General features: G+C 60.4%; 1 protein-coding gene across 1 annotated transcript in view; it reads left to right on the plus strand.

Moving 5' to 3' along the window:
* CCDC85C (coiled-coil domain containing 85C) overlaps positions 1-25,490 on the plus strand; it is a gene marked incomplete at its 5' end in the record, with an annotated part of 78,426 nt that overhangs the window by 42,268 nt on the left and 10,668 nt on the right. Inside the window, one exon of the mRNA XM_049611976.1 lies at positions 17,545-17,594. Coding sequence (XP_049467933.1) covers positions 17,545-17,594 — 50 coding nt within the window. The remainder of the gene's footprint in view (positions 1-17,544; positions 17,595-25,490) is intronic.

Below are 25,490 nucleotides of genomic sequence, written 5' to 3' on the forward strand. Positions count from 1 at the left end.
GAGATCGTGACCTGGCTGAAGTCGGACGCTTAACCGACTGCGCCACCCAGGCGCCCCAGCATTTTCCCGTTTTTAAAACATCTACAAGCAGAGGAGATGTTTATCATTCTTGCTGTCCGTTTCTGCCTTGTTTCTGCGGTTTTTGCCGAACCAAATACTTGGGCTCAGTCGCGTCGCCCCCGCACGGGGGTCAGCATGAGGAAGCTGGCCGCGATGCCCTGTGGCGGGTCTCTGCTGATCGGGCTCCGGTCCGGGCCACGCACCGCACAGTCTTTAACGGCCCTGCCTACGCAGTCGTCCTGTGACGGTCCATCGGAGTTTTCGCGGAGTGGGGACCCGCCACGTGTTTGGCTCAGTCTCACGTTGCCTCGTGATTCGAGTCGGAGTGTCTTGGGTGGGAACCGCCGTCGGCGGTACGCTGAGTGCTCGCCCATCCTGTCGGGAGGCACCCAGAATGTGTCATCTTGGGTCTCAGCAACCTTGGATCCATTGGTCTCTGAGGTTTCTTGAAGTTTTCCTCGCTGTGGGGTGAGCGAAGTGATCTTTGTCATTAATAGATCCCCCGTGGGGCCGCTTTGAGACTGCGGTGTCCCGATCCTCACCGGACCCTCACCTGCCAGGGTGGCGTCCATGGGTCGTCACTCTGGCCCGTGGATGGTGACTTCTGGCTCCCTCATTCCGTCTACTCTCAGTGGTTGGCCTTCTGCCGGGAGGGCCTTCCCCTTCTGCAGCGGCCTGTGTGTGCACGTGGTTTTTATCAGTGTGGACACAGGATTCTTATTTTATCCAACGTGATTGTAGTCCCCAGCTGTCATTGTGATTGTCATGGTCACCTTGCCTGGGACAAACAGCTGGCTGTGGGCCAGAGAGGAGAAGGGAGGTGGAATTTGACGTGTCCTTACAGGGTCACCGTGGAGCCTGGGGGCCCGGGGGCCCGCTCTCGGCCCGGCCCTGCCACTGACAGCCTGTGACCTCAGACAAGTTGGCGAACACCTTGGGGTCCCTGGTTCACCCTGATGTTAGAAGGAGAGGTTGGGACCGGCTGCCCTTAAAGGCCCCTTTGTCCTGACCCCGAGCTCCCCTCTGGGTCCCCTGCCACGCCTTGTGTGGTTGTTCTGCGGAGAGCTGGGGTTGGCTGTGGGGCAGTTCCTGGCGCCCAGCTGTCACCTGTCACCTGTGGGAGCAGTGACACACTCCTTTGTGCCCCACCCGCTCCCTCCCTTCCTCTTGGCACTTGGCCAGCTGGGGGGTGGGGGAGGGGGTGGAGCTTCCTCTGAAGGACTGAGGCCTGTTTATTCTAGGTAGTAACCAAACATTGACCTCACCCTAGCGCTGGCTCTCTGCAGCTTCGCGTCTGTTCTCCTTCATATCTTCCTTGAAGAAACAGCTGCGTGGGCAGGTGGCGTGCCAGTCTACCTGTGCCGGAAGGGCCCTTAGAGGCTTTCCACTTCCGCGTTGTACAGAGGGGCGTTCTGGGGTCCCAGAGAGGGCAGCAGCCTGCCCGGGGTCGCACAGCACGCGGTGGCACGGCCAGAACTTGAGCTCAGGCCCCTGGTGCACACAGTGCTGCCCTCACTGCAGGTGCCCGGATGCCCGTGTGCACTGTTTATGGTGACGAGCTTCTCTGGTCACGTCTCTCAGCCCCGGGTGGGGGTTTGAGCCTGTGGAGAAGGCCCCTGGTTCCCGCTCGGTCCCAGGGCGGGGCTTCGAGGATCGAGGGCAAGGTGCAAGGGCGTGAGGGGTGCTAACCTTCTCCAGGCGCCAGGCTTGGTGTGTGATGCCATTCTGCTGGAACCGCAGAGGGGTGTGCGTGGTCCCATGGGGAAGGACTCAGGCCTGGGCCCTGCACACTCGGGGGGCGCCTGGCCTACTGAGGCTGGCAGGGGCTGGGGGGGTCTTCCCAGTAGTGTAGGCTCTGCCAGAGGCGCTGTGGAAGAACTTGGGTAGGGGGGCAACCACAGCTCCTTCGGAGGTGTGGGGAGCATCCCTGGGGGGGAGCACCCCTGGGGAGCATCTATGGGGAGGAACAGCACTGGGGGGAGCACCCATGCGGGGAGCATCAATGGAGAGGAGCACCCTAGGGAGGAATGGCACTGGGGAGAGCACCCCTGGGAACAGCGGTGGGGGGAGCACCTGTGTATGGGGGGGCACCTGTGGGGGAGGAGCACCTGTGGGGGAGTACTAGTGGGACGAGCGCCCTAGGGAGGAGCAGCACTGGGGGGAGAACCCGAGTATGGGGGAGCACCTGTGTGGGGGGAGCACCGCTGGGGGAACATCCCTGGGGAGAGGCACCCCTGGGGGGAGCAGCACTGGGGGAGGAGCACCCTAGGGGAGGAGCATCCCTGGGGAGTTTAAGCAGCAAAGCAGTGGGCAGAGCTTCATGGAGTAACTGGAACAACACTGCTCCCGTGGCCGCAGGTGGCGGGGAGGCGGGGTCGGCACAGAGTCACCAGGTGCCGGCCTGGGTGAGGCGCCCAACGTGGGCTTCCTCCAGAAGATAGCTCTGAGAAGGAGGCCTCCGTCTCAGATGGCAACGCCTAGACCTCAGGAGGAGTCCTTTGCTCAAGTGCCATGAGGGGATTCGAACTCCAGGCTTGTGCTTGTAAAGGCCGTGGAAAGACCAGTGAGAAGATTGTTCGCCACCCCCCCCCCTCCAAATTCCTGAGCCTGGGTGTTCCAGAATCCTCCTGGCAGCCCTGTGAGGGGGCATCACTCCTTCCTTTACAGATAAGGATGCAGAGGCTCAGAGACATTGATTCACTAGTGCAAGGTCACACAGCTGTGATTACAGAGGCCTAGCTGACCCTCCACCTCTCTCCTGACCTTTGATTCTGGCTCTGTCAGGGGAGGTCACTCTCTCATTGAGGATCACGGCCCCCGGCCCGTCCTCAGCGGCCTGGGGTAACAGGTGCCTGGCCAGCAGGACAGTGGGCTCCTGGCCTGTCAGTCCTATTTTGGGTTACCTGATGTCATGGTGGGAAGTGGAAGGTTTTCCAAGTCCTGTGCAGGGTGAGCAGGTGACCTTTGAACCCCAGAAGCTTATGCACCCCCTCCCATGTGGGGAGAAATATGGGTTCAAAGGGAAATTTCAGCTGAGTTTCCTGGGTGAGAGGTACCCTGGGCCTGAGGGTCATTGGGAGATCCAGGCCCACAGGTGATGGCGGGAGAAGAATGCAGACGGGTGACAGCTGGAGTGGGGGGTCCCCTGCACCGCAGACACCCTGGGCCCAGCATCGGCACCCAACACCAGCAGTACCAGCCCTTTCCTTCCGGAGGCTCCTGGTGCCCGATGTCCCTCCGCTGTACCAAGGGGACGTTGAGGCTCGGGGATGGACGCTCTTGCCTAGCACACAGCCAGCCCGCACCTGCTGACTCCACGCCCAGGCATGCCTCACAGGGTGGTAGGGATACCTCCTCCTGGAACTGTAGTGAGGGCCCAGCCCGGGCCGGGGCAGTCCAGGCCTTCTGGAGCCAGCCTGGCCCCCACACTGACCTCGGGCAGGCACACAGGGGTATTAGCTTCCAGAGTGGTTGGGTCATGTGGCAGGATCGCAGCAGCCCGGGCCCTGCCCATCTACCCTGTGTCCCAGGAGAGCGGCCCTCTCTGCTCCCTGGCTCGGCCGGGGCAGCCTGGGTGGGGTGGGGGTGGGGGTCTCGGGCTGATGGTGCAGGGGGCTGGGGGCCTGGCCTGGAAGAGCCTTATCCTTCTTCCCTGAGCCTCACACCGGGACTCCCCCAGCCTGGCGACAGTCAGATGGGACCTCCGGGTGATCTGTGACCACAGGCATCCTCCCTGGCCTCCCCCTCAGCCCAGGGTTCCCCTCTGTGGGCCTGGGGCTGGGGTTAGTGATGGCTTGGTTCATTCCTCCTCTTGCCACGTTCCTCTCTTCTTTGCTGGGCTCACTCTTCTGCCCGGATTTGCCTTGGGCCATCTCTTGGGCCTTGTTCCCTGGGGGCTTTGAACTGGGAGCGCAGTTCGCGGGGAGACTGAGCTTGGACTTGGCGGGGGCTCTGGTCTCAGCCTGTAGTCACCTGCTCGCTCGCCTGCCCCTCCCACCCTCCCCATAGGCCCCTGCTCTGTGTCTGTGTTGGTTGGCTGTTGGTCACTGGGGTCTGTCTAGCCCCTGAGCTGATGGTTGGGAGGGCTTCTCTGAGAAGAAGCACATGGAACCAGCTCGTCCCCATGTCACCACCGCTTAGCGGCCCCTAGACTCCACATCCTGCAAAAATCTCAACTTGAGATCGAGGAGGTGTTTACTTTACAACCAAAGGGGATTCCGTGTTTGCTTCCAACAGCCTGCAAGCGTCACGTGGCTAAACTGGATTCATAGCTCCGCTTTTTAAAGTCGGTGGTGATGCACCGGCCTGTGCTAGAGAGTGAAAAGGAGGCAGGTGCTGGGGGCCCGGGTGAGCCAGTGGAGGTGAGTGTGGCCTGACGTCACAGGCCCGGCGTGCGCCGCTGTCTCCTCGGGCTGAGCGCAGACGCGGGCGTGCCCTTGGCGGGCCATTCCTTCCCATCAAGGTCATGCCATTAGACGGTGGGCAGTGGGGGGGATGGGGTGGTTTTACTGAGTGCCTACTAAGTGCCTGGGGCTTTCAGAGCTGCTGTCTTTCTTAGACCTCACGGCAGCTTCTCAGAGGTTGGTTTCTATCACTTTTTTTTTTTTAATGTTTATTTATTTTTGAGAGACAGGGAGAGAGAGAGAGTGCGCACAAGCATGCTGGGGAGGGTTAGACGGAGAGAGACAGAGAGAGAGAATCCCGAGCAGGCTCCACACTCTCAGCGCAGAACCCCACATGGGGCTTGAACCCACAAACCATGAGATCATGACCTGAAACCAAGAGTCAGGGGCTTAACCGATTGGGCCACCCAGGCGCCCCAGGCTCTCCAATGTTAAACACTGGCGAGATCAGGTTGGGCCCACCTGGACGGTCCGGGCTGACCCCCTTCTTGTGTTCCTCTTTCGTCCCTGCAGCCGTGTGAGATCGTGTGTTCGCAGGCTCTGGGGGTTAAGGTGTGGGCACCTTTGTGGGGCCGGTAGTCTGCTGAGTGCATTGCCCTAGCCGAGGCTGAGATCTTCATCCAGAACAAGTCGCTTGTGACGCCACGTGGGGAAACTGAGGCTTCTGGTTACATGGACCGTGCTGCTGGGGCCCTTGACAACGTTCCTTCTCTACCCCACACTGCCCCTTCCTGCAGGAACCTTGACGGCTGCCACGTGCTGGTGGCTTCTGTTGTTGGCATTGCCACCTCCAGGTCTGTCCTCTTGCCTGGAGATCCCTGGGCGGGGAAGGGGCTGGGCCCTCCTGCGGCCAGAGGAGTGCGCCCTCCCCAGGACTCTTGGGGGGCGGTGGCGCCTTTAAGCAGGCCTTGGGCCTTGTGGGTGATCCTTTGGTCCGTAGTCACTGTGCCGTGGGTTTTACGTGAAACAGGAAGTTTACTTTGCTGTCCCCACACCAAGTCTGTCATTTCTAACTGGGCGGGTCCTCACTGCCCCACCTAATTGCAGGGACGCTGTCTTGCTGGGGTTCCAGCGTCCCTGTCCTGCCCTCAGAGCTGTCTGGGTCATTTGGGACTCCCACCCCCATTTCTCCGTTCCCCAAGGAAGGGGCTTGTCCAAGGTCACAGAGCAGGTGGGGCAGGAAGGGGCTTGCTCTTGTCCCCTAACTGTTGGCAGGAAGGTGACCTCGCCTCTGGCATCCTCTCCATCCTGCGGACCCCTCCTCTCCTCGGGGGGCTCTTGACCCGCCGCGGTTGGACTGCACCCGTCGGGAGAGGGTGGCCCCAAGGAGTCCACTGCCCATTGTAAGTCTACCACGGGAAGCCTGGTACCCGGGGGCCACGGAGGGGGCCTTCTGCCATCAGGAGTCTCCAGTGTCTCTTCTGGAGGGTGCGTTGTGCTGTTCTTTTTTTCCTTTTACGTAAAAAGCATTATTTTTTTGTTAGGAATTCTATAAAAAGCAACAAGCTTGGACAGTAAGGAAACAACTATTTATTCCGCTGCCTACTCTCATCAGATCGTCAACAATAACGCACGTTAGGCTCAGAGCCTTTCCTCTTACGTAATAAAGTGTTATAGGTAGAGATGGGGTGCGCCGTGTCTCCACCCAACCCCCCCCCCCCCCCTGCCCCCCAATCCCCCGCCCCGAGAGACCTTCAGCCTGAAACTCGGTGCTCATCATTCTCCTGCGTATAGCGTTTTGCTTCTCTGGTAGGTCGTATATCCGGAAACGACGTGTAATGATGCCCCTTTGTCTGCACGACGTTGTATCTGTGTGTGTCCACCAGCTACCTGCGCCCGCTGTGTTTTTGAGACCTGTCCCCAGTCATCTGAGGACGTTTAGTTATCTCCTTTCATTTCTACCTCTCCTGTTTCGTTGTTTGGTCAAAACTACAGACCATCCTGTCTTCCAAGGGGATGCTGTGGTGGTGTCCTATTTTTCGCTGCCGTGGCCAGTGCTGCGGACGCGTTCTTGTACGTGTCTCCTCGCACAGCTGTGCCTGGGCTCCTTGAGGGCGTGCACACCTTGTATAGGGCAGGAAGCTGCGCCAGGTGCCCCAGTGGGCACCCCGCGCTCCCCGGTTCTTACGCACTTGCCATCACACCAACTTACCCCTTCACGCTTTCTGCCAGTCCAGTAACTGAAGTGGCATCTCATTGTCTTAATTTGCATTTCCCTGATGACGCACGCAGCGGGCGTCTTCTTGCACATTTCCGTCTGTGACTCACCTTCCATGGAGCCTGTGCCCGTACTCACGTATTTCCTTATTGATTTATAGGAGTCCTGTGTGTATTCCGTGTGACCCTCTGTCCATTCTGGGGCGGGACTTGAACACGGCACTTCCCCGATGGCAGCTGGTCTTGTAACTGTGCCCACAGATCTGTCGTTTGCTGTTGGGCAAGGTTGTAATGTTCACACAACGGGGTTTGACAGGCTTTCCCTTTATGGTTTGTCCTTTTTTCTTTCTTTTCTTTAAAAAAAACTTTTTTTTAGTGTTTATTTATTTTATTACTTTTTAAAAAATTTTTTTTTAAACGTTTATTTATTTTTGAGACAGAGAGAGACAGAGCATGAACGGGGGAGGGGCAGAGAGAGAGGGAGACACAGAATCTGAAACAGGCTCCAGGCTCTGAGCAGTCAGCACAGAGCCCGACGTGGGGCTCGAACTCACGGACCGTGAGATCGTGACCTGAGCCGAAGTCGGACGCTTAACCGACTGAGCCACCCAGGCGCCCCATTGTGTTTATTTATTTTTGAGGGAGAGAGAGAGAGAGCGAGCGAGTGAGAGCATGAGCAGGGGAAGGGTGGAGAAAGGGACACACAGAATCCGAAGCAGGCTCCAGGCTCCCAGCTGTCAGCACAGAGCCCGACGCAGGACTCGAACTCACAAGCTGTGAGATCATGGCCTGAGCCGAAGTCAGGCGCTTAATCGACTGAGCCACCCGGGCGCCCCTCTTTTTGTCTCTTGAGTGAGAAAGCCTTGGTACCTGAAAGCTGTGGTGGTTCATTTTTATAACTGCTGCATTGAGACAAAATTCTCCTGGTTTATATGTAAATCAGTGTAGTGTGTTTTTGAGTATATTCACAGAGTTACACAACTATGAAAATGGATTCCAGAGCCTTTTCATCACCCTGGAAAGAGGCTGTACCCATTAGCTGTCACTCCCCAATCTTTCTTCCCCTTGGCCCCTGGCAACCGCTGATCTACTTTCCGTCTCTATAAATTTGCCTGTTCTGGGTGTTTCATACAAATGCGAGCCTACAGTATGTGGTCTTTTGTGAAGGCTTCTTTCCCGTGGCATGAAGTTGTAAGGGTCATTCATGTTGTAGCACGTCTCAGAAAAGCCTCGATTTCAAGTTTGCCTTTTCACGTAGAACGCTCTGTCCCCGTTGGAACTGCTTTCTGTGTGCGGTGTGAGGTTGGGATCAAATTTTGTTCTAGACGATGGCCAGTCAGCTGCTGCAACTCTGTTCACAAAATACTCCGTCTCTACCCCACAGGCACAGGATGCCACGTGGGCCACGTGCCAGGTGTGCGAGCTTCTCTGGGTCCCAGTCTGCCCCCTCCACGTGGCTTCGGCATCTTTCCGTGGAGTCCGTTCCACACGGAGCTCTCTTCTCTGGGCTCTCACCACCCCAGCAATCCCACCACCTGGCTCGTGATAATTTATTCTTGTTTTCACTGAGTCAGTGAAGCCTGTGCAGACGTGATGCTGCCTCCCGAGCCTTTGAGCCCCACCACTGCTTCTCATGTGTAGGGTGAAGTGCTTGCTGAGACGTCAGACCTCTTTGCCTCACCTCCGGCTCCCGTGTGTCTGGGAACAGGGATCCCCTGGGTCTGATGGCCCCACCACACCTAGGTTTTCCCACTTTCCTGAGCCTGCTTCTTTGGCCACACGTTCCCACCTCTGCACATGGCTGGAGTCTCCTGGTGTCCTGCCGTCGCCAATGCCTCCCCGCTGTTCCTGCGTCTTCTGAAGGACGGCTGGTTCCATTACGCAGGGCCTGGCGCTCAATAGAGACCTGACTGACATCTAATGAAAAATACAACCCCCCTCCTTTCTCCCGAAAGTAGTCTACGTCCCCCCTTTTTGCTACCAAGGGGGCTTGCCACATATATTTCGGGGCTCAGTAAATGTTATCTTTCCCCACCCCAAGCCCATTTCAGACCTAAGTCCTGCATACCTCAGCCTCAGCAAAATCCCTGCACTTCGGCTGGATGGGCTAGGGGCTCCTCACAGGTGGAGCCGGAGAGGCGGATGGTTGGAACAGTCACTGCTCAGCATAGATCAGGGGTTCCCAGCCTCGCATATGTGTTAAAATCACCTGGAGGACATCTAAAATGCATGTGGACGTCCAGGGACCTGCCCTAGAGTTCAATGCAGTTGATCTCACGGAGGAAGATAGCAGATATTAAAGAGTCCCTGGGGAGTGTCCATGCCGCCATGCTGAGAGCCACTGGCCCCGGTGTGGCTAGGTGTCCTTGCCAGGCAGCCGGGTAGACTTTGGTTCTTGGCCTTTATGGATGATTTCCAATCATTCACAGTGAAGTCAAGGTTGGTGGGGCGGAGACTTGGACAGTGCCCTCACCCACACCTGCACATACAGGTTAATTTCCGGGAGTGAAATTAACAGGAGGGGAATTCTCTTTTTCCTCTTCTCCTCTGGCTGGAAACAATGACACCGTTTCAAATGGACTTGCCAGGCTTTCTAAGTAGTAGATGGAGAAACGAGTCTGAGTGTTTGGTTTGAGAATACCAGAGGCGACCAGGCGGATCCAAGCCGGGCACGTTCTGAATCAGCCAACTTGGACACAGCTTCCTGTTTGGCTGCTCCCTCGAGATTGCGGTCCGGGCCTGGAAGCCATGTGGCTTTTCTGGAATTAAACGCCAGGCACCCTTGAGGCCCTGGGTAGACAGGGTGCTGATCCACAAGGGTCCCCAGAGCGGTGCAAGAGCACGCAGAGGGGCAGACAGCGAGCAACAGGGCAGCCATGTGTCTTGGGAGAGGCTGAATGGCCAGCAGGGACAGGTCCCAGTTTTCATTAACGCAATTATTTGTTTTTCTCAGCGCCAGTTAATTTTCTTTCCTCTGTGGGCTCAGGATGGAGAGGGTGGGGCTCCGATTGTGGCCATTCCGTTTCATCTCTTGAGTTAAGGTTTCCGTGATCCTGCCTGTCTTGGCATGGAGGTGGAGTGGGAGGGGCTGGGTGCCAGCCTGTTGGCACAGAGGCTGCGGGGCAGTGTTCTCACTGTGTGACTTTGGACTTGATACTTAACCTCTCTGAGGCTCAGGCTCCTCTCCACTAAACAGGGCTAGTAATGACAGGACCCGTCTCATCAGCTTGGGATGAGGATCACATGGGGTGACGCTGGGGGTTTTGCCCGGCACCTGCTCTAACCTAGTAGAAGTTCAGTGTGTGAATGGGAAGAAGGTGCTGTTCTCAATGCCCTGCGTGGATGTGAGAACCCTGTCCCACTCCTGGGGCTCTGGGAGTCACTGCTGAGCTTGTGGCTAGTGGCCTTGGCCCGGGCCCCCCTGCTCACCTGCCCGGCAGCTCAGGTGGGCAACCAGGCAGAGGAGGGAGCGGCAGGGGCCAAGGTGCCCAGCCTGGCTCAGTGCTGCCACGGCTCAGAGGCGTCCTCACAGGAACCCGATGTTCCCCCCGATATGCCTCCCTCAGTCCTCTCGCCTTCATCCATAAGTAATACCTGTCTCACATTCAGCCTGCGCCTCTCCGGGCTGCGGTGTGTGCCAGGAAGCAGATACTGATGGCCTTTGAGCAGCTCAGGTGCTCCCCAACCTGCCTGCCATGGTCTCGCTTCTGTGCCTTTGCTCACGCTGTGCCCTGCTCAGACTTGCCTTCCATCCCCACTTCACTTGCCTGCCTATCAGCTCTGCTTGCTTTCATCTCAGCCCAGGGCTCAGCTCAGATGCCGCCTCCTTCAGGAAGGAGCCCCTGATTTCTCCCTGCCCTCTCCCCCCCAGGCTGTATATACCTGTTCAGTCTTTGCCCCCTCCGTTAGGCTGGGGGACCCTCTGAGAAAGGGGACCATGCCCTTGGATGAGCATGCATGGCTGTTGGTCCTGCTGGTGCCTGGCTTTGTGAGCTTGGGCAGACCCGGTCACTCTGTGAGCATCCTTCTTCTCCTCTATAGGACAGGCTTTCTGCTGCCCTCCTGGCAGGGTCCCTGGGAGGGTTTGAGTGGGCGCACTGCACTGAGGTCAGGAAACAGCTTCTCGTGTCTCCTCACCTACGTCGGGAGCCTTCAACATTCCAGAGGCTTCTGTCCAGCAGAGGCCCAGCGTTCAGGAAGTAGGTGAGCCTGGGGTTAGAACATCCCCCGGGTCCCTTAAGGAGATGGACCATTTCCAGGTGCTGTTGGAGGGGACCGGGAGTGCGATGTGTCAGACGTGAGGGCGGCAGGGCCGTGCAGCTCCAAGACCTGCTGATCTGGCCTGTGGGCGGGACAGGGTGGGGCAGAGGCCCCTCGGGGACCGAGCACTGGCCAGCGGGGGCCGGGCGCTGCAGGAAGGGTGGCCTCTGCTTCCGTCTAGAGCCCGGGGCTGCACTGAACCGGAGGAGGCCGCTCCGGCCGTGCGTGGTCTACGAATCTCGCTTCACCTCCCTGAGCCTCAGTTACCTCATCTGCACGTTGGGGGCATCTCCCAGGCCTGGCCCCCCGGTTTTGATTTCCAAGCCCCGACCGTGGTAGGCGCTTGCTGTCCCTTGGGGCGGAGTCCTGGCTGGGGAGAAGGGAGAGAAGCCGAGAAGCCAGGTCCACGGGAGAGCAGATGTGCTCTCTCTCGGGAGCCGGGTCCACCCTCTGGGGCAGAGGGCCGGACGCCCGGAACGGCGATGTGCTGGCGTTTGATGAGGCCCTTCTGCCCCGATGGAGCCACAGGCCCCGGTGCCGGCCCATCTTAATGAAGTGGAAGGAGAAGGGAATGTCATCAACTGAGCGGCGGTGTGGAAATGTCAGCCACCCCCACGGAGGAGGCCCAAGGCGGGTGCGGCCCGGTCTCCTGCTAACGAATGGCCTGCCACCAAGCCTGCCTGTCCCCGAGACCTCGTGGGGACCCCGCTCCGCGGGAGGCGGCTGGGAGGGGGGCAGGGTTGGGAAGGGAAGCAGCTGGAGAGTCAGGCCCCATGTGTCACTGTGTGTCATTGTGCACACCCCCCCCCCCGGCCCCCACTCCTTCCTAGGCAGAGGGGGAAGATCGTACTTTCTCCTGAGCTGTGACAGACACTGTTGGCACTCTGCCCAGATCCCCGTGGCATTTACTGCTTCTGTGTGCACTGCCCACTTCACCTGCTGGTGCCTGTAGCTCTCCGGGTGGGCAGCGCTGGGGCATTAGCACCTGTCCCCCGCGAGCTGCCCCCAGCAGCGAGCTGGGGCAGGGGGTAACTCTGAGACCCCCCCGGGCAGATTGACACCAGCTTCATCGGCTCCTTCTGTTCCCCGCCTCACCTCCCGACTCCCGTACCTGGGCTCCCTGGGATCACCTCCCACACACCCCGCGTGTACTTGAACCCCCGCCGCACCCACACTCAGACGTAAGCTCGCGGTGTGGCCGGCCGTTGCTGTTGGATGAGATTCGGAGGGACACTTGCTCTTAGCACCTTGGATGCTCTGCTTCTGGGTCTTCCTGGGGTGTCCTGTGTGGGGTGGGGGTGCTGTGTCACACATGGTCTCAGGCTGAGTGCTTTTCATTGGAGCTCCTGCCAGTGGGACCTTGTAGGGTGGAGAACTGACCAGCTGGCAGGTGTTTAGACTTTTCCCGAGGGCCTGCTATGTGCCTGGGGCTGAGTTGGTGACGAGGGTTTACAGGGATGATTGGATGTGGACTCTGGCTCCCAAATTCTTTTTTTTTTTTTTTTTAATTTTTTTTTAATGTTTATTTATTTTTTGCGAGACCGAGTGTGAGCAGGGTAGGGGCAGAGAGAGAGGGAGAGAGAGAATCTGAAGCAGACTGCAGGCTCCGAGCTCTCAGCACAGAGCCCGAGGTGGGGCTCGAACCCACGAACCGTGAGATCATGACCTGAGCCAAAGTGGGATGCTCAACCGACTGAGCCACCCCGGTGCCCCTCAGATTTTTACCATTCGGACTAGAGGGGAGGCTGGGGAGGGTACCTGGCCAGGAGGGGGGGATGTGATGTGTCGCCAGACCCACCCTCTGAGAAGGCAGGGGTGGACTCGTGGTCTGTACCCGTGAGGGGATCTTGCAGACCCTGTGGGCTCCATGAGACCCTCCCGTCCGCGGGCTGCATGACCCTCCATGTTCTCCCGGGAACACGGGATCTGCAAGGAGGCCGGGGCGAGGGCCAACGCTCTAGCTCCCAGAAGCAAGAATATCGCAGGCCCCTCTCCCTTGCCGCCACCACACCCACCCCCCCACCGGCCCCCAGATAGAAGCTGCATTGTGAATCCTCCAGAATTGGTCCGGTGAGGCCTGGGAGCAGCCTGCGGAGGTCTGAGGGGACACACTGGCCAGCCCAGCCCCAGGGGTCCCTTCAGTAGTCACCTCTCATTTTCCCCACAAACAGCCGAGCCGGGAAATGACGCATCCCTCCCTTGGGGCTCTGTTTCTCACCACTGCAAACCCTGGGATTAATTTAATTACACACTCATCTCCGAGAGGCTGGGGCTCAGAGGCGCCCAGCGGGATCACGAGTTGCCCAAGGCTGCTGGGAAGGATCATCCTCCCAGGGAGCCCGGCCCTCCGGGGTCTCCCTCCCCTGTTCCAGACTTCCTGCTGCAGGACACCTGCTCTGACCCGTGGGCAACCAGATGTCCGGCTCCTGGGCCCCTGGCAGGGAGCAGAGCCTGGTCTGGGGAGCTGAGTGTGGGGATGGGATTGAATGTGGCCGAGGCAGCCTCGAGTCCTCTTAAACTCGGGTGGGGGGGAGACTTAGGCCTCAGGAACGGCCCCCAGACCAGAGCCGGGAGAGGTGGGCAGAGGGGGCGCTGATTGGCCATCCTCCTGGCCACCCTTCTGCTTCTGTGATGTCCGTGGGTGGCTCTGCAAGATGCTGGTGTGAGAATTTAATCCTTTCTCTCTCTCTTTTTTTTTTAATAGAAGAAAGATTTCTCCCTCTTCTGGAAGTAGATTATTTGAAAATTAACAACAAGTGGTGTGGATAAATAGTCACTTGTCCCCGTATGTGAGCACCACCGTCGATGTCCCCACGTACCTGCCTCCTGAATTTATTTCCTTGCATCGATATTTTTACGCACAGGAGCAACTGTGTGCACCTTTTTACGTCCAGTTCTTTCCACCGGGGGGGGGGGGGGGGGGGGTAAAGGGTTTTCCATACTGTCGAGGAGAGACATCCTTCTTCAGCGCGTCGTTTGAATGACAGGGCATGGCTCTCTGCTGTCATTGGACAAATGGTTGTTTCCATTTCTGGCCACTGTCACCCACGGTCTGCATTCCTCATAATCAGAACGAACTCTTGAGGATAGATTCCATCGGACGCACCAGATGATTTAAAATGTTTTGAGACCTCCCCTGTTGTGCTCTAGGAATGAGAAGGAAAAGCCCAGCAGACCCTGGTGGTCTGAAGGATACTCTGTTCTCTGCAGCTGCGTGGGGTTTGGGGCAAACCTCAATGGTGGGTTGAGTGGGGGCAGCGCCGGGTCTGTGCCCCCGTGTGGCCTGTGTGCTGTGGCCCGTGGGCCCTGAGGTCTGCTCCTGGCAGCAGCGGGTGGGGGGGGGCTGGGGCGTTGTTGGGTCATTCGTGGCCTTGCCTGTGTCCCTTCTCCTGGTGCCGGCTCTGTCCCCGCTCTCTTTTCCTCGCTGCCATGCTGGGAGGTGCGGGCTGGACCCGGCCGTGGCCGAAGGATTGGCTTGCCCGGGCAGGAACAGTGGTGTGTGTCCGGCCCGCCCTCAGTCCAGAGAGGGCGCTGAGGCTCGGTCGGCACATCTGCTGACTCCTTCCCAGTCCGTGACTCTGGCTGTGGTCTGACCAAGAGGGGCAGTGCTAGGGGCACCTGGGTGGCTCAGTCGTTCACGCCGGATTCCTGCTTTCGGCTCAGGTCACGATCTCAGGGTTCGTGAGTTCGAGCCCCGCATCGGGCTGTGCGCTGACAGCGTGGAGCCTGCTTGGGATTCTCTCCCTCTCTGTCCCTCCCCCGCTCGCTCTCGCATGCTCTCTCTCTCAAAAAAGATGAATAAACTTAAAAAAAAAAAAAAAAAAAAGGGAATGCTAGGAGCTCCTGGTGGACCCCTAGAAATTGGCAGAGGGAGACAGAACCACCCCTATACCAGGAAACCGGGGCGGAAATGTGCCCACTTCCCGATGGCTCGTGGAGGGCAGGGCAGGCCCCTGGTGGCGTGCAGGTGACTGGTCCCCTCCTGAGTTCAGGGCTGTGCCTGGCAGTGCTGCCCCCGGTGGGGGCCGCGATGAGCAGGGGGGCCGGCTCGCCGCCGTGCCCGAGAATCAGGCGGTCGCGGAGGGTCCAGGAGAGAGGCTTGACCAAGAATCACGTCTTCTTTCTGGGACGCGTGCCAGCTCCTCCTTACGGTGCTGTGCTCTCAGCTCACAGCAGCCAGACGCTTGGGGTCGTGGGCCCCGGGCGGCGGGGAGAGGGTCTGGCAGCCTGGGCCCTGGGCTCCCCTGCTCACCCGCCCGCAGCGGGGGACGCCGCTCCCCTCGGCCTTCGAATCTGCAAAGTGGGGCGGATGCCTGTTGGACCCTCGCCAGATGGTGGGGCTGCCGGGTGGCACCCCCGGGGTGGGTCTTCCCTCCCCCACCGACCCCACCCAGAGGGAGGCCACACAGGGCTCGGCTAGTTACTTGGGTCTCCTTGTCTTAAAGGGCGAGACGAGAGAGCTGGGAGATCTCTGCAGCGTGTGTCCGATTCCCCGGCTGGGGTCCCAGGGAACCCTCCTGCCAACAGCACGCAGAGGACACGAAGAGGTGGGGAACCCCAGCTGCACCCCCTCTGCCTCCCCATGCCCAGAGGGGCCCGGCACACCCTGAGGCCTTTCCCATCAGGCCTGTTCGCTTGGGTGTGATGTGGGAAGTGTCTGTCCGTCCTGGCTGACTGAGAATAAACTGAGGCTGGGGGGCAGGCATAGGGCATGCACACGGGGTCCTAACGGGGAGGCCCTTGGGGACACCCTCCGCCCCGGGCTCCCGTCCCACCTCTGCTGCTGCCCTGAGTTGTGCCGTGAACAAACCACTTCAACTCAGAGCCTTGATTTCCTGGCCGTCAAGGAGCTCTGCAGGGCTGGGGGGTGGTGAGGTGGTGTGGGGGGCAGCCCCCCACATGGGGGCTCCCCAGTGCCATCCCTGAGGGTGAGGGCGGCAGGCCTGCGGGGGAGCCGCCCTCCTCCCTCTCCAGCAGGCCCCGCATTCCTGGGAGCTGAGTGGTGCTGACTCGGGGTGGGAGGGGCCTGTTGTGTCATTTCTCAGGGGTTAGTGGGTGGGCCCGGCCATCCCCCCCATTCCTGCTCCCGGGCTGGGCTGATGCTCCTGGGCACAGGCCAGGGCTGGGTGGGCGGAGCTCCCGAAGGCCCTGCCCATAGTGCCCCCCAGCAGGCAGGTCACTGGGCAGAGGGGGCACCTCTGTGTGCACAGTGCCTCCCGTAGCTGGCGGTAGCCTCAGAGTGTGGCCTTGGTGGCCTTGCTGATGGATGGGCTGGAGCTCTTGAGGCCTGGGCCGAGCCCCAGCCCCAGCGGAGGGAGGTTCTGGCCTTCTGGGGAGGGGACCGCCAGCTGAGCATGAGTGGGGGGGGGGGGCGGGCATGATATCCATATCACCCAGGGGCTCATCGGGTAGTGCTGGCTGTGTGCGGGGGGCAGATGCTTCATTTTCCCTAGGTGGCCCAATGGTCCAGCTTGTCCCACAGCACAGGTGTGTTATGAGTCCCGCAGGGTCCACCTCCCAAGGCAGTGCTATAGAGAGGTGGCTTTGGCCGAGGGTCCGGTGGCTTCTCTGGTGGCTTTTCTTTTTTTTTTATTCTTTAAATCTTTATTATTTATTTTTGAGAGAGAGAGAGAGAGAGAGAATGAGCAGGGGAGGGGCAGAGAGTAGAGGGAGACACAGAATCTGAAGCAGGATCCAGGCTCTGAGCTGTCATCACAGAGCCCGACTTGGGGCTCGAACCCACGAACTATGAGATCACGACCTGAACTGAAGTCGGATGCTTAACCGACTGAGCCACCCAGGCGCCCCATGGTGACTTCTGAGATAAAGGGCTGGGGAGCCCGGGTGTCCTGTTGAGGGCAGGAGGAGCAGTGAGTGACTGGTCCGGTGGACGGGGTGTAGGCTGGTGTCCGGGCCGCGTGAACCCCGGTGCGGTGCTCATGTGGACAGGAAGCACGGAGCCTGTCCCTTACCGGGTGACCTGTCTTTCCACCTGCACAGCCACACCTGCCGTGATGGTGGCGTCCCCTTGCCTGCCCTGCCCTGCCCCTCCCTGCCGTGTGTCCCGCGGCCCGCTCCTAGCCCCTGTGCTCTGGGTTGCCCTCGGCTTCCACCTCGGCAGGCTCCCTCACCCCAGCCTGGCCCGGGGTGACTGGGTTAGCGCTTCTGTCCTCTGCTGGTGGGGCTGATTTCTAGCCTGATGGGGAGGCAGGACCAGGGCTCTGGGAGGCAGGACTGGGCAATTTATCTGCCTTTCTGATGTGACTGTAAAACGTGTGAGGGTGGTGAGGGAGGGTGGCTTTCACCCCCTGCCGCTTTCGGAAACTGGGGGTGCACGGTTGGGGAGCGTGTCCCTGGCTTGGCCCAGGGCGCGGCCGCTGACTGCTCTCGTCGGCAGCGTCCTCCAGGAAAGCTGGTGGCTCGCCCACAGTACGTGCGCCTCCCGAAGTTCCTGTGTGTCAGGCAGGGTGGAGCGGAGGAGTCCCGGACGCCTCAGGGGCCTCAGTTTCCCCACTGTGCCGGGGACGGGGCTCCCTGGACCCCATACCCCGCTGTGTGCTGCCCCTTGGCTGTGAGGGTCCCATCAGGGCCTCCGATCGGGGGTGTGACTCTCACCGGAGACCGAGTCTGATGACTAAGATGCTCCCTACTTGTGTCGTTACAGATCCCTCGTCCACCTACATCAGGCAGCTGGAGACCAAGGCCCTCGCACAGGTAAGCTGACTGGGGGTGGTAGACAGCGGGGGGCACTGCTCTCGAGGGGCCCCCACCCCCACCCCCCACCCCACCGCTCCAGTGCCCACCCATGTCCCAGCCTACCTGGGGCTTATAGCCACCCACCTGCCCCCACTGCCGTCCGGAGTCACCCCCTGGAACTTGGGGGTCACGGACCTAACCCTTGCGCCACGGCCTTTGGGGTGTCTCCCATCACAGCCTCTCCCTGCTGTCCCCAGGAGTCTGTGAGCTCCTCGGGTCAGCCCTAGGCCTGTCCCAGAGATGGTGTGCACTGTGCAATTGCTGAAGAAGGGGCCGCTTTGCCCCTCGGATGGGCAGATCGAGGCCGGAGAGGGGGCAGGCACACCCCCACTCTCTCCCGCATGGAAACCTCCCTGCTCCTGCCGCCCTTATTCCTTTCCCGGCCGGGGTCCGCCCTCCGCCCACAGGCAGATGAGGCTGTCTTATCACCGGCTCGTCCCCGGCACAGGGAGGGCAGGTTAGAGGCTGGAGGATGAGGACAGCACAGCGGGGAGGCGGGCAGGGTGACAACCAGTGCAGGGGTGCACACGGCGCTGCTCCTGCTGAGGACGGCTGGAGCGGAGCAGGGTGGTGACTGCCAGGACGGGGGCCTTCTCTGCCGTGGGTGGGGACAGGGACGGGAGGCTGTGGTCAGCCCCGTGTGGGGTCCTGGGGGCCACCTGGCTTGGGCAGCCGCTCCAGCCTCTCTCTCCCTTGTCCCCATCCTTGGCTTACTCTCCCCTCCCCCTCCCCTGCCATGCCCCCAGCCCGTAAGAGTTGGCCAGAATGCCCAGAGCGTTTCTCTGGGAACCAATCCCGGGGAGGGCTCAGCTGCCCGGCCCCGTTGCTAGGCGACCAGCAGGCTTGGTGCCACTGTCCCGCTCGGGAAGCCCGAGGCCCCCTCTCTGCCTGTTGGGTGGCTCCTGGGAGGCTCACGGCCCCGGCACGCAGGACAGCTCCCACCATGGCCGTGCCACGCCTCACCCCCACGTGGGCTGTGTGGGCAGTCCCACAGCCTAGCAGGACTCACTTGTCCACACCGCCAGGGCCACCGCACCCATGCTGTGGTATGTCACCAGGCACTGAATTGCAGGGCTGGTTTGGTAACTCTCTATATGGTTCAGGTGCTGTGTGGCAGAAGGGCTTGGCCACAAGACCTGTTGGCTTCTTTGCCTCCTCGGGTGGGGCGGGGCTCGGGTCTCACCTGGCCCGGGGGGCGGGGGGGGGGTTGCTGGGGCACCTTGCATTCTGAGTGGGCCTGATGTGGGGGTTGATAAGGAGGGCATGTGGCCTGGGCTGCAGGAGCTGTAGGCAGAAGTGATGCTGGGAGAATTGGGGGTTGGGGAGGGGCAGATTTAAGGCTCGGGGACCTTTGCCGTGGGCAGGTGCCCACTGGACGGCAGAACGAAGGCCGGGACCACGATCTGGACCCGAAGCTTCGGGTCAGTGGCCTCGTGAGTCTGTCCCAGCCTGACTGTCCTTTGTTTCATTGTTCCCTTGGAGGAACACGTTGAGAGCCCAGGCCCCGAATTCAGGATGCTGTTTGCGATGTGGTTCTGTGGTCCAACCGGGCATTGCTTGTGGTCCCTTTCCCACAAACACAGGAGTGTCCCCGACCCCGGGGCCACATTGTCCCACTGGGAGAATATACCCCGATTCCCAGTGGTGGGTCTGGCTGTGGACTTGGGGGAGATGTGCACACACTCAGGACCTGAAGTAGGGGTCCCTTCTAGTCCTTTCTCCCTGGGGGCGCCCCTGCTGTCACAAGGGAGGCCCCGGATGGCTGTGCGCGTTGGCCCCGTGCCCACATGTGCAGAGTTGGAGGTTGTCAGGGGCTCTGTGTCTGGGCAGCAGGGGGACAGCAGACGCCTGAGCAGTGGTTGGCTCTGCCCGCCCCCCACTCTCCCACCCCCAAGCCTGCTCGGACCTGCTCCCAGGGGTCATACCTGGGGCCTTGGCCTGGAGGCAGCAGCAGTAGGGCTCTGTCCGTCCTCCACTGGTGCCCACGCCTGGGCCAAGCAAAGATACCCAAAGATGGGGGCTTGCAGACCCTCGCTGGGATCCAGGCTCGCTGGCTGCAGGCGGTTAGACTGAGATTTAGGGACAAGAATGAGCTTTGCCTGGCTTACTGCTAGTAGAGGGACAGTGCCGGGGACTCAGCATCCAGCATCCCAAGCATCCAACGTCAGCCACGTGGTGCTGGGGCCTCGGCCCCTCTCCGCCAGTGCGCTGTGTGTCCTTGACCCCTTATTGTAGCAAAACGGTTGGGCCTCAACCTACGGTCAGCAACGACACCCAGGAGCCACTGGCAGAATGTCTCCAGGGTCACGGCCGGGGCTCCTGCTGCCCTCCCACCTGCTGTCACCAGAGCTTGGCCCCGAGGGTGGGTTGGTCATCTCACTGCAGAGGAGGGCACTGCTGTTCTGAGCCTTGCAGGAGAGATGAGAGACAGACAGAGACAGTGAGACAGCCGCCCCCCCCCCCCCCAGGCCTGCTGTCAGCTTCCTAGTGACAACTCAGACCTCATTTGCTTTTGGATTCCTGGGGCAGCTCAGATGGCACCATTCGGTTTGCTCACCTGTGAAATGGGCTTCGTGTATAGTTCGTGTATAGTTGGTGACCTGCTGTGCATGGCCCTAGGGGTTCGGGGGTGACGAGGCACGGGCCTGACCACCTCCTTGTTCAGCTAGCAGGACTCATGTGCATGAGGAGGCTGCCGGAGGAGGACGGCAGAGGCGGGGAGAGCCCCCCAGGTGGGACAAGGCCCACGATGGGAGTACTGGCCTCGTTCTAAGAGAGTCCAGGGAAGGAGGGGTTCAGGCGCGGCCCCCTCCCGACAGCCTCCCTCCCCAACCACCCCCAGGGGGCTCGGTCCTTAGTCTGAGCTCTCAGCCCTGTGAGCCGCCCTCCCTTGCCGCTAGGCTGTCGCGATCCTCTCTTGGGGAGCCTGCCCCCCACCCCTGCCGGGCTGTCGGCGACTCAGGGACTGGCTGCTGGGTCTGACCGGTCACATCTGCATCTCCGGGGCCTAGCTCAGCTGGACCAGGTGGATACATCTCGGGGAGCCCCTGGCCACCCACCCACCCAGAGTCCTGGGGCAAGAGGGGAGGCTGAGGCTGGCTCTTGCCGAACCAAGGACGAGCTGCTTCATGAGGTGTAGTGAGCTGGTCATCTTTGGAGGCAGTCACGTGATGGATGCCCACATTTGGGAATCTTGGAGAGAGAGATTCCTTCCTGCCACGGGTGGGCTTCTGGCCTGGGTCTCGTGAGCTCGGGCTTGTCAGATTTTATGATTCTGGCACTTAAGCCTTGTCGTTGAGATCAAACTGCACGGGAACCGCAGGAAAGTCCGGCACCTGCCGTTTCGGCGAAAAGCAGGAGAAAGTGCTGTTCCTCTTTGAACCATCTTAAGGGGACGTGGCTCTGGGGTCTGGGCCTCTGCGGCCTCCGCTTCCCACTGCCCCCGCCTCTCCCCTCCCCTCCCCTCATGGCCTCTATTTAACTCCAAAATAGCTTTAATTAAAAATGTGCCAGAGTGTTCACAGACTAAATTACCGTATTGCAGTTCGTATTTTCTTTCTCGTGTCGGCTTTAAAATTCCGTCAACACAGCTGCCTCCTCTGTGATGATTCATCTCGAGCCCCCGTACACATGATTCCTTTTCCTGTGGATTCTGTGCCCGGCCGGGCTGGGGTGGGGGCGGCTGTCACTGACGCCGGGGCCTCGGCTCTCGGTTCCCTCGCTTAATCCCCCTGCTGGGCTGATAAATGTAAGCCTCCGTGTTCGCCCAGAAGCCAGCTTTACAAAAGAGCCAGTGACGTTCGGGCTGATGTCACACGGGGCAAGTGGGCAGCCATCCTGGGGATGGAGGCCGCGGTCCAGGCCCGCCTCCCTCCTCCTCACCCCTGTGCCTGCCCTTTCTCTATCCTGCCACGCCACGCAGGGTCGCCTGAACCACTCAGGTTAGAAGTGACCCCAGGACTTACACCAAGCGCAGATGGGGAAGCTGAGGCCTGGGTGGAGGAGGGCGTCCGGGCCTGAGTGACTGTATCAGTGTCCTGGGGCCGCTGTAACAAAGAGGCATAGACCGGGTAGCTTCAGCAACAGAAGTGTGCTATCTCATGGTTCTAGGGGCACGGGGTCAACGTACGAACCTGGGGGGACACAATCTAGCCTGCAGCAATGGTGTCATTGGCCTGATGGTATGAAGAAGTGGGTTTGGGCTCTAGAGGAATTGGAGTTCAAATGATGCCCCAGCACTCACCTGCTCTGTGGCTTTAGGTATGATGCGTTACGTCCTGATGCTTTGGGTTCCTTACCTGTGAGGCAGGGATGACGGTGATGCCCACTGCCTGCCGGGCACTGCCTGCCCTTCTCTCTTTTTCCTGCTCTCAGGGACCTGGGATGTTCAAGGTCTGTGGTAGACTTGTGCCCACCTGGCTGGGCCTGGCCCGTCCCCGTATGAACTGCTCCTTTCTGGCCTTTGTCTGAGTTTGGAACCATACAGGCCAGGGGACAGCGGAACAGTGTGCCACCCTCTAAGCCTGTGCTGAGGCCTCAGTGCTGTGTTCTGAGTTCCCGGGGAAGACCTGTCGTCCTGAGTGGCCCGTTCCCTTGCCCAAGCTGTCCAGAGACGCTGGCCTCCAGTGTTTCTTTGGTGGTGCCTTCTGGGACAGGTCGCTGCTGGTTGACGGGCCCTGGGCTGTCCCTGCTTGAGGCATGGTGGTCACGTCCTGCTCCCTCCCTTGTGAATGGTGTGCTTTCTGGATCTCTGGAGGGCTTTAGCTACTTCTTTAGCAGAACCTCAGAACCGGTCCAGCCTCTCCTTCAACCAGGGAGGAAACCTTTCTAGCATCTGAGCAGATGGTCTGTCTAGCAATATGGGCAGAAGGAGGCTAGGAATACCATCTCTGTCCCCTCTATGCCTGAGGCTTAATCGCTGTCCACTGTGAGCCACAGGCTGGGTGACCGTCAAGGCCAAGCCCAGGACTGTAGGGCTAGAGGGACTGGTTCAAGTCGTCAAAGTGCCGCTTACCAGCTGGGGGGCGTTGGGCCAGGGGCTTAACCTCTCTGTGCCTCGGTTTTCTCGTCTGTACAATGGGGACACTGATGGTGGCCGCCCCAGGATTAAAGGGCAAATCCCGCAAAGCACTGAGGACTAGGGCTGGCCAGTGGAAAGAGTCGTGGGCCATCCAGCAGCCGAGTGCCCTTCGTGACCCCGATTTACCTGCAAGCAGCAGAGACCTGGAACACTGATGGGCTGCTCAGACTCACCCAGCCGCGGTGGGATTTGGATTTTGCAAATCCGTTCCCCTCCCCAAAGCCCCCCACCCCGTCTTGGGGAGATCCCGAGGCCTGTCCCTCGCTCTCACTCACCTTATTGCCGAGGGGACCTGTAAGGAAGGGGCCGATGGTCACTGTGGCGGATGAGACCGTCTGGGTGTTCTGCCATCAGCCACACGCTCGAGTTTGAAACCTGGGATTTGGGGTCTGACATTGCATGGGGAGTAGGGACGCGGTGCCAGCAGTGGGTGAGTAATAGTAACCATACATTCGCCACGCGTGGGGCCTCCGCTGCCTGATCTGAGCACCAATTAGGAAGAACCGTCTGGGCCCCCAGCCACGGAGCCGCTGCTTTCTTCTTAATGGCCTGCAAGTGAGTTCTGTTGAAATTAAAGGGGAAACCGAGAAGACAAGTGTGGCCGGACGGTTGTACCAGCATGCCCGTGTGAGGGGCCTCGATGGTCACCCCCCCGCCCCTCCCAGCCGGCGGGCTGGCATCTCGGGGCGCCTCTAGGCCAGTGCAGGGGCCTGGTGTGAGCCCCGAGAGGGCTGAGAGCGGGCCGGGCGCTCAGGCAGCCCTTGTAAACATGGGGCTTTCCAAAAACGTGGGGGCTCCGAGGTGCCCACCCCGGCCCGGCCGAGGCCCTGGCACCTTTGGGCTACCGAGGGACCAGGGGAGGGGGGGCCGAGGGGGGCCGTGGCTGGCATTTCCTGGGTGACACCGCTCCTCTTCCCTTGCAGCCGCCCCGCCCCTGCGGCCGCCCGAGAAGCTGGTTTCAGGTAGAACCGCCTGGCGGGACGTGTTTGCAGTGGTGTCTGTGGTGGGGGCTGTTTTGAGTGCTGTGTGCTGTCCTGTCTCCTCCGGGTCTCCCCCGGCCCTGGCACCCTCCTGGCACTTCCTGGGAGCTCACCACCCCCAGGTGCCCCGGTTCTGCCTCTAGATTCTTCCTGGGGTCTGCCCTTCCCGAGCTGGCATTGGTGTCCAGCTTTGCCGAACGGCAGCAGAGAGCCACGGGGCAGCGGCCTCCGCGGTGCCCCACGCAGGCCGTGCTCACTGAGCTGCCACCGCATCCACCCAGCTGGCATTTGTAGTCCCAGTGCTCTCCGGACGCCCCTTTGTCAGCGTTCACCCTTGAGGCCCCACCTCCCGGTCCTGGCTTCGCACGGTAGACACTGCGTCCCTGCCGGGTGCACGCAGTAGGTGCTGCCCGAACACAGCCCTGCCGGGTGCACGCAGTAGGTGCTGCAGCAGACGGTCCCTCGGGGACCGGAGTCCTTTGGGCAGCAGGTGGGAGGGGTGACAGCTGCTCTGAGCCAGCCCATCCACAGCTGCTGCCCAGGGAGGGGCACGTGGGCGGGGTCCTCCCTTTGCATCCTGCTGTGGCCCTTTTCTGCTCCAGGAGGAGCCCTCCGACGGTGCTCCCCGGAGCCCCCCGGCGGGCAATGGCTGGGGAGCTCGCTGCATGCCCGCGGGGGCCCAGAGGGGCTGGGGTAGCCCGAGTTCACGCCAGCGGACTCGGCGGAGGGGCGGAGGGAGGGGGGCAGGGGCGTGGCCTCCCGGGTGTCCCCCCTGGCTGGAAGGGGCAAACCTGTTTGCACTCCATGTGCCCTTTAAGGATGTGGGAGCCCCGCCCACTCTGTGTGGCAGATCCTTTCTCCCTGGGTCCTGAGGGACCTTCGTTTGGGATCCTATCCCATAGGAGGGCAGGCATCCTGTCCCCGCTTCCTGAACCACCCCGAGCAGGCCCAGCCAACCCACAAGGCCATTTCAGCTCCGCGTCCCCTAGGCGATGAAAACCTAAGGATTTCATTCTTGGGCACCAACAGGCACATCCCAGGATTTTTCATTTGGATTGAAGTGCCGTTATGGTCCCTCATTTTGATGTGTCATTAGTCCCATTGCCCCTAACGAGAGACCGTGTGTCTTTCCCCCGCCAGCTTGGTGGGTCACTAATAAAGTTCTGTGGACGCACAAATATCTATAGATGATCACTGAACGCAGGGGTGGGGATTGCATGTGCTAATTAAAAACACTCCCTCCCGCCCCCTTGTACATACATGACCTCCCGAGGAAATGATCCGGGGGGAGGGAGGGGGCTACATAAACCAGTGTTCTCAGTACCGACACGGGAGTTCCTTCTGAACCCATTTGGTCTAGCACCAGAGGAGGTGTGGACAAGGGGGAGACGAGGCCCGGATGAGGTTCTAGACGGTCCTTTGGGGAAGGACAGGCAGCGTCCAGCCGGCCTGGTCCCAGGGACTGCTGGGAGAGAGCGGTGGCTCACATCCCTGGCCGTGTGGCCAAATAAATGTCAGTGTGTGAGCTGTGCTGAGTCTTACGCCTGGGCTCTTTCAGCAGCCTGGCCAGGCGGGTGGGGCATGCTCCTGCAGAATGGTGGCAGGGGGCCTGGTGAGAGCCTGGTGGCACTGGGTGTGGTGTTCAGCGTGACTGGGGTTAGAACGTACTGTCCATTGGAGACGAGTTGGTAACAGGTGGCAGAGGGGCTCCGCTAGATCGGACCCCTCGCTGGGCCACCCACCTCTGCTTCAACCAAGGGTTGGCCATAATCAGGGGACGTGGCAGTCACATTT

Source organism: Panthera uncia, assembly GCF_023721935.1.
Source record: "Panthera uncia isolate 11264 chromosome B3 unlocalized genomic scaffold, Puncia_PCG_1.0 HiC_scaffold_1, whole genome shotgun sequence".
Classification (NCBI taxonomy): Eukaryota; Metazoa; Chordata; class Mammalia; order Carnivora; family Felidae; genus Panthera; species Panthera uncia.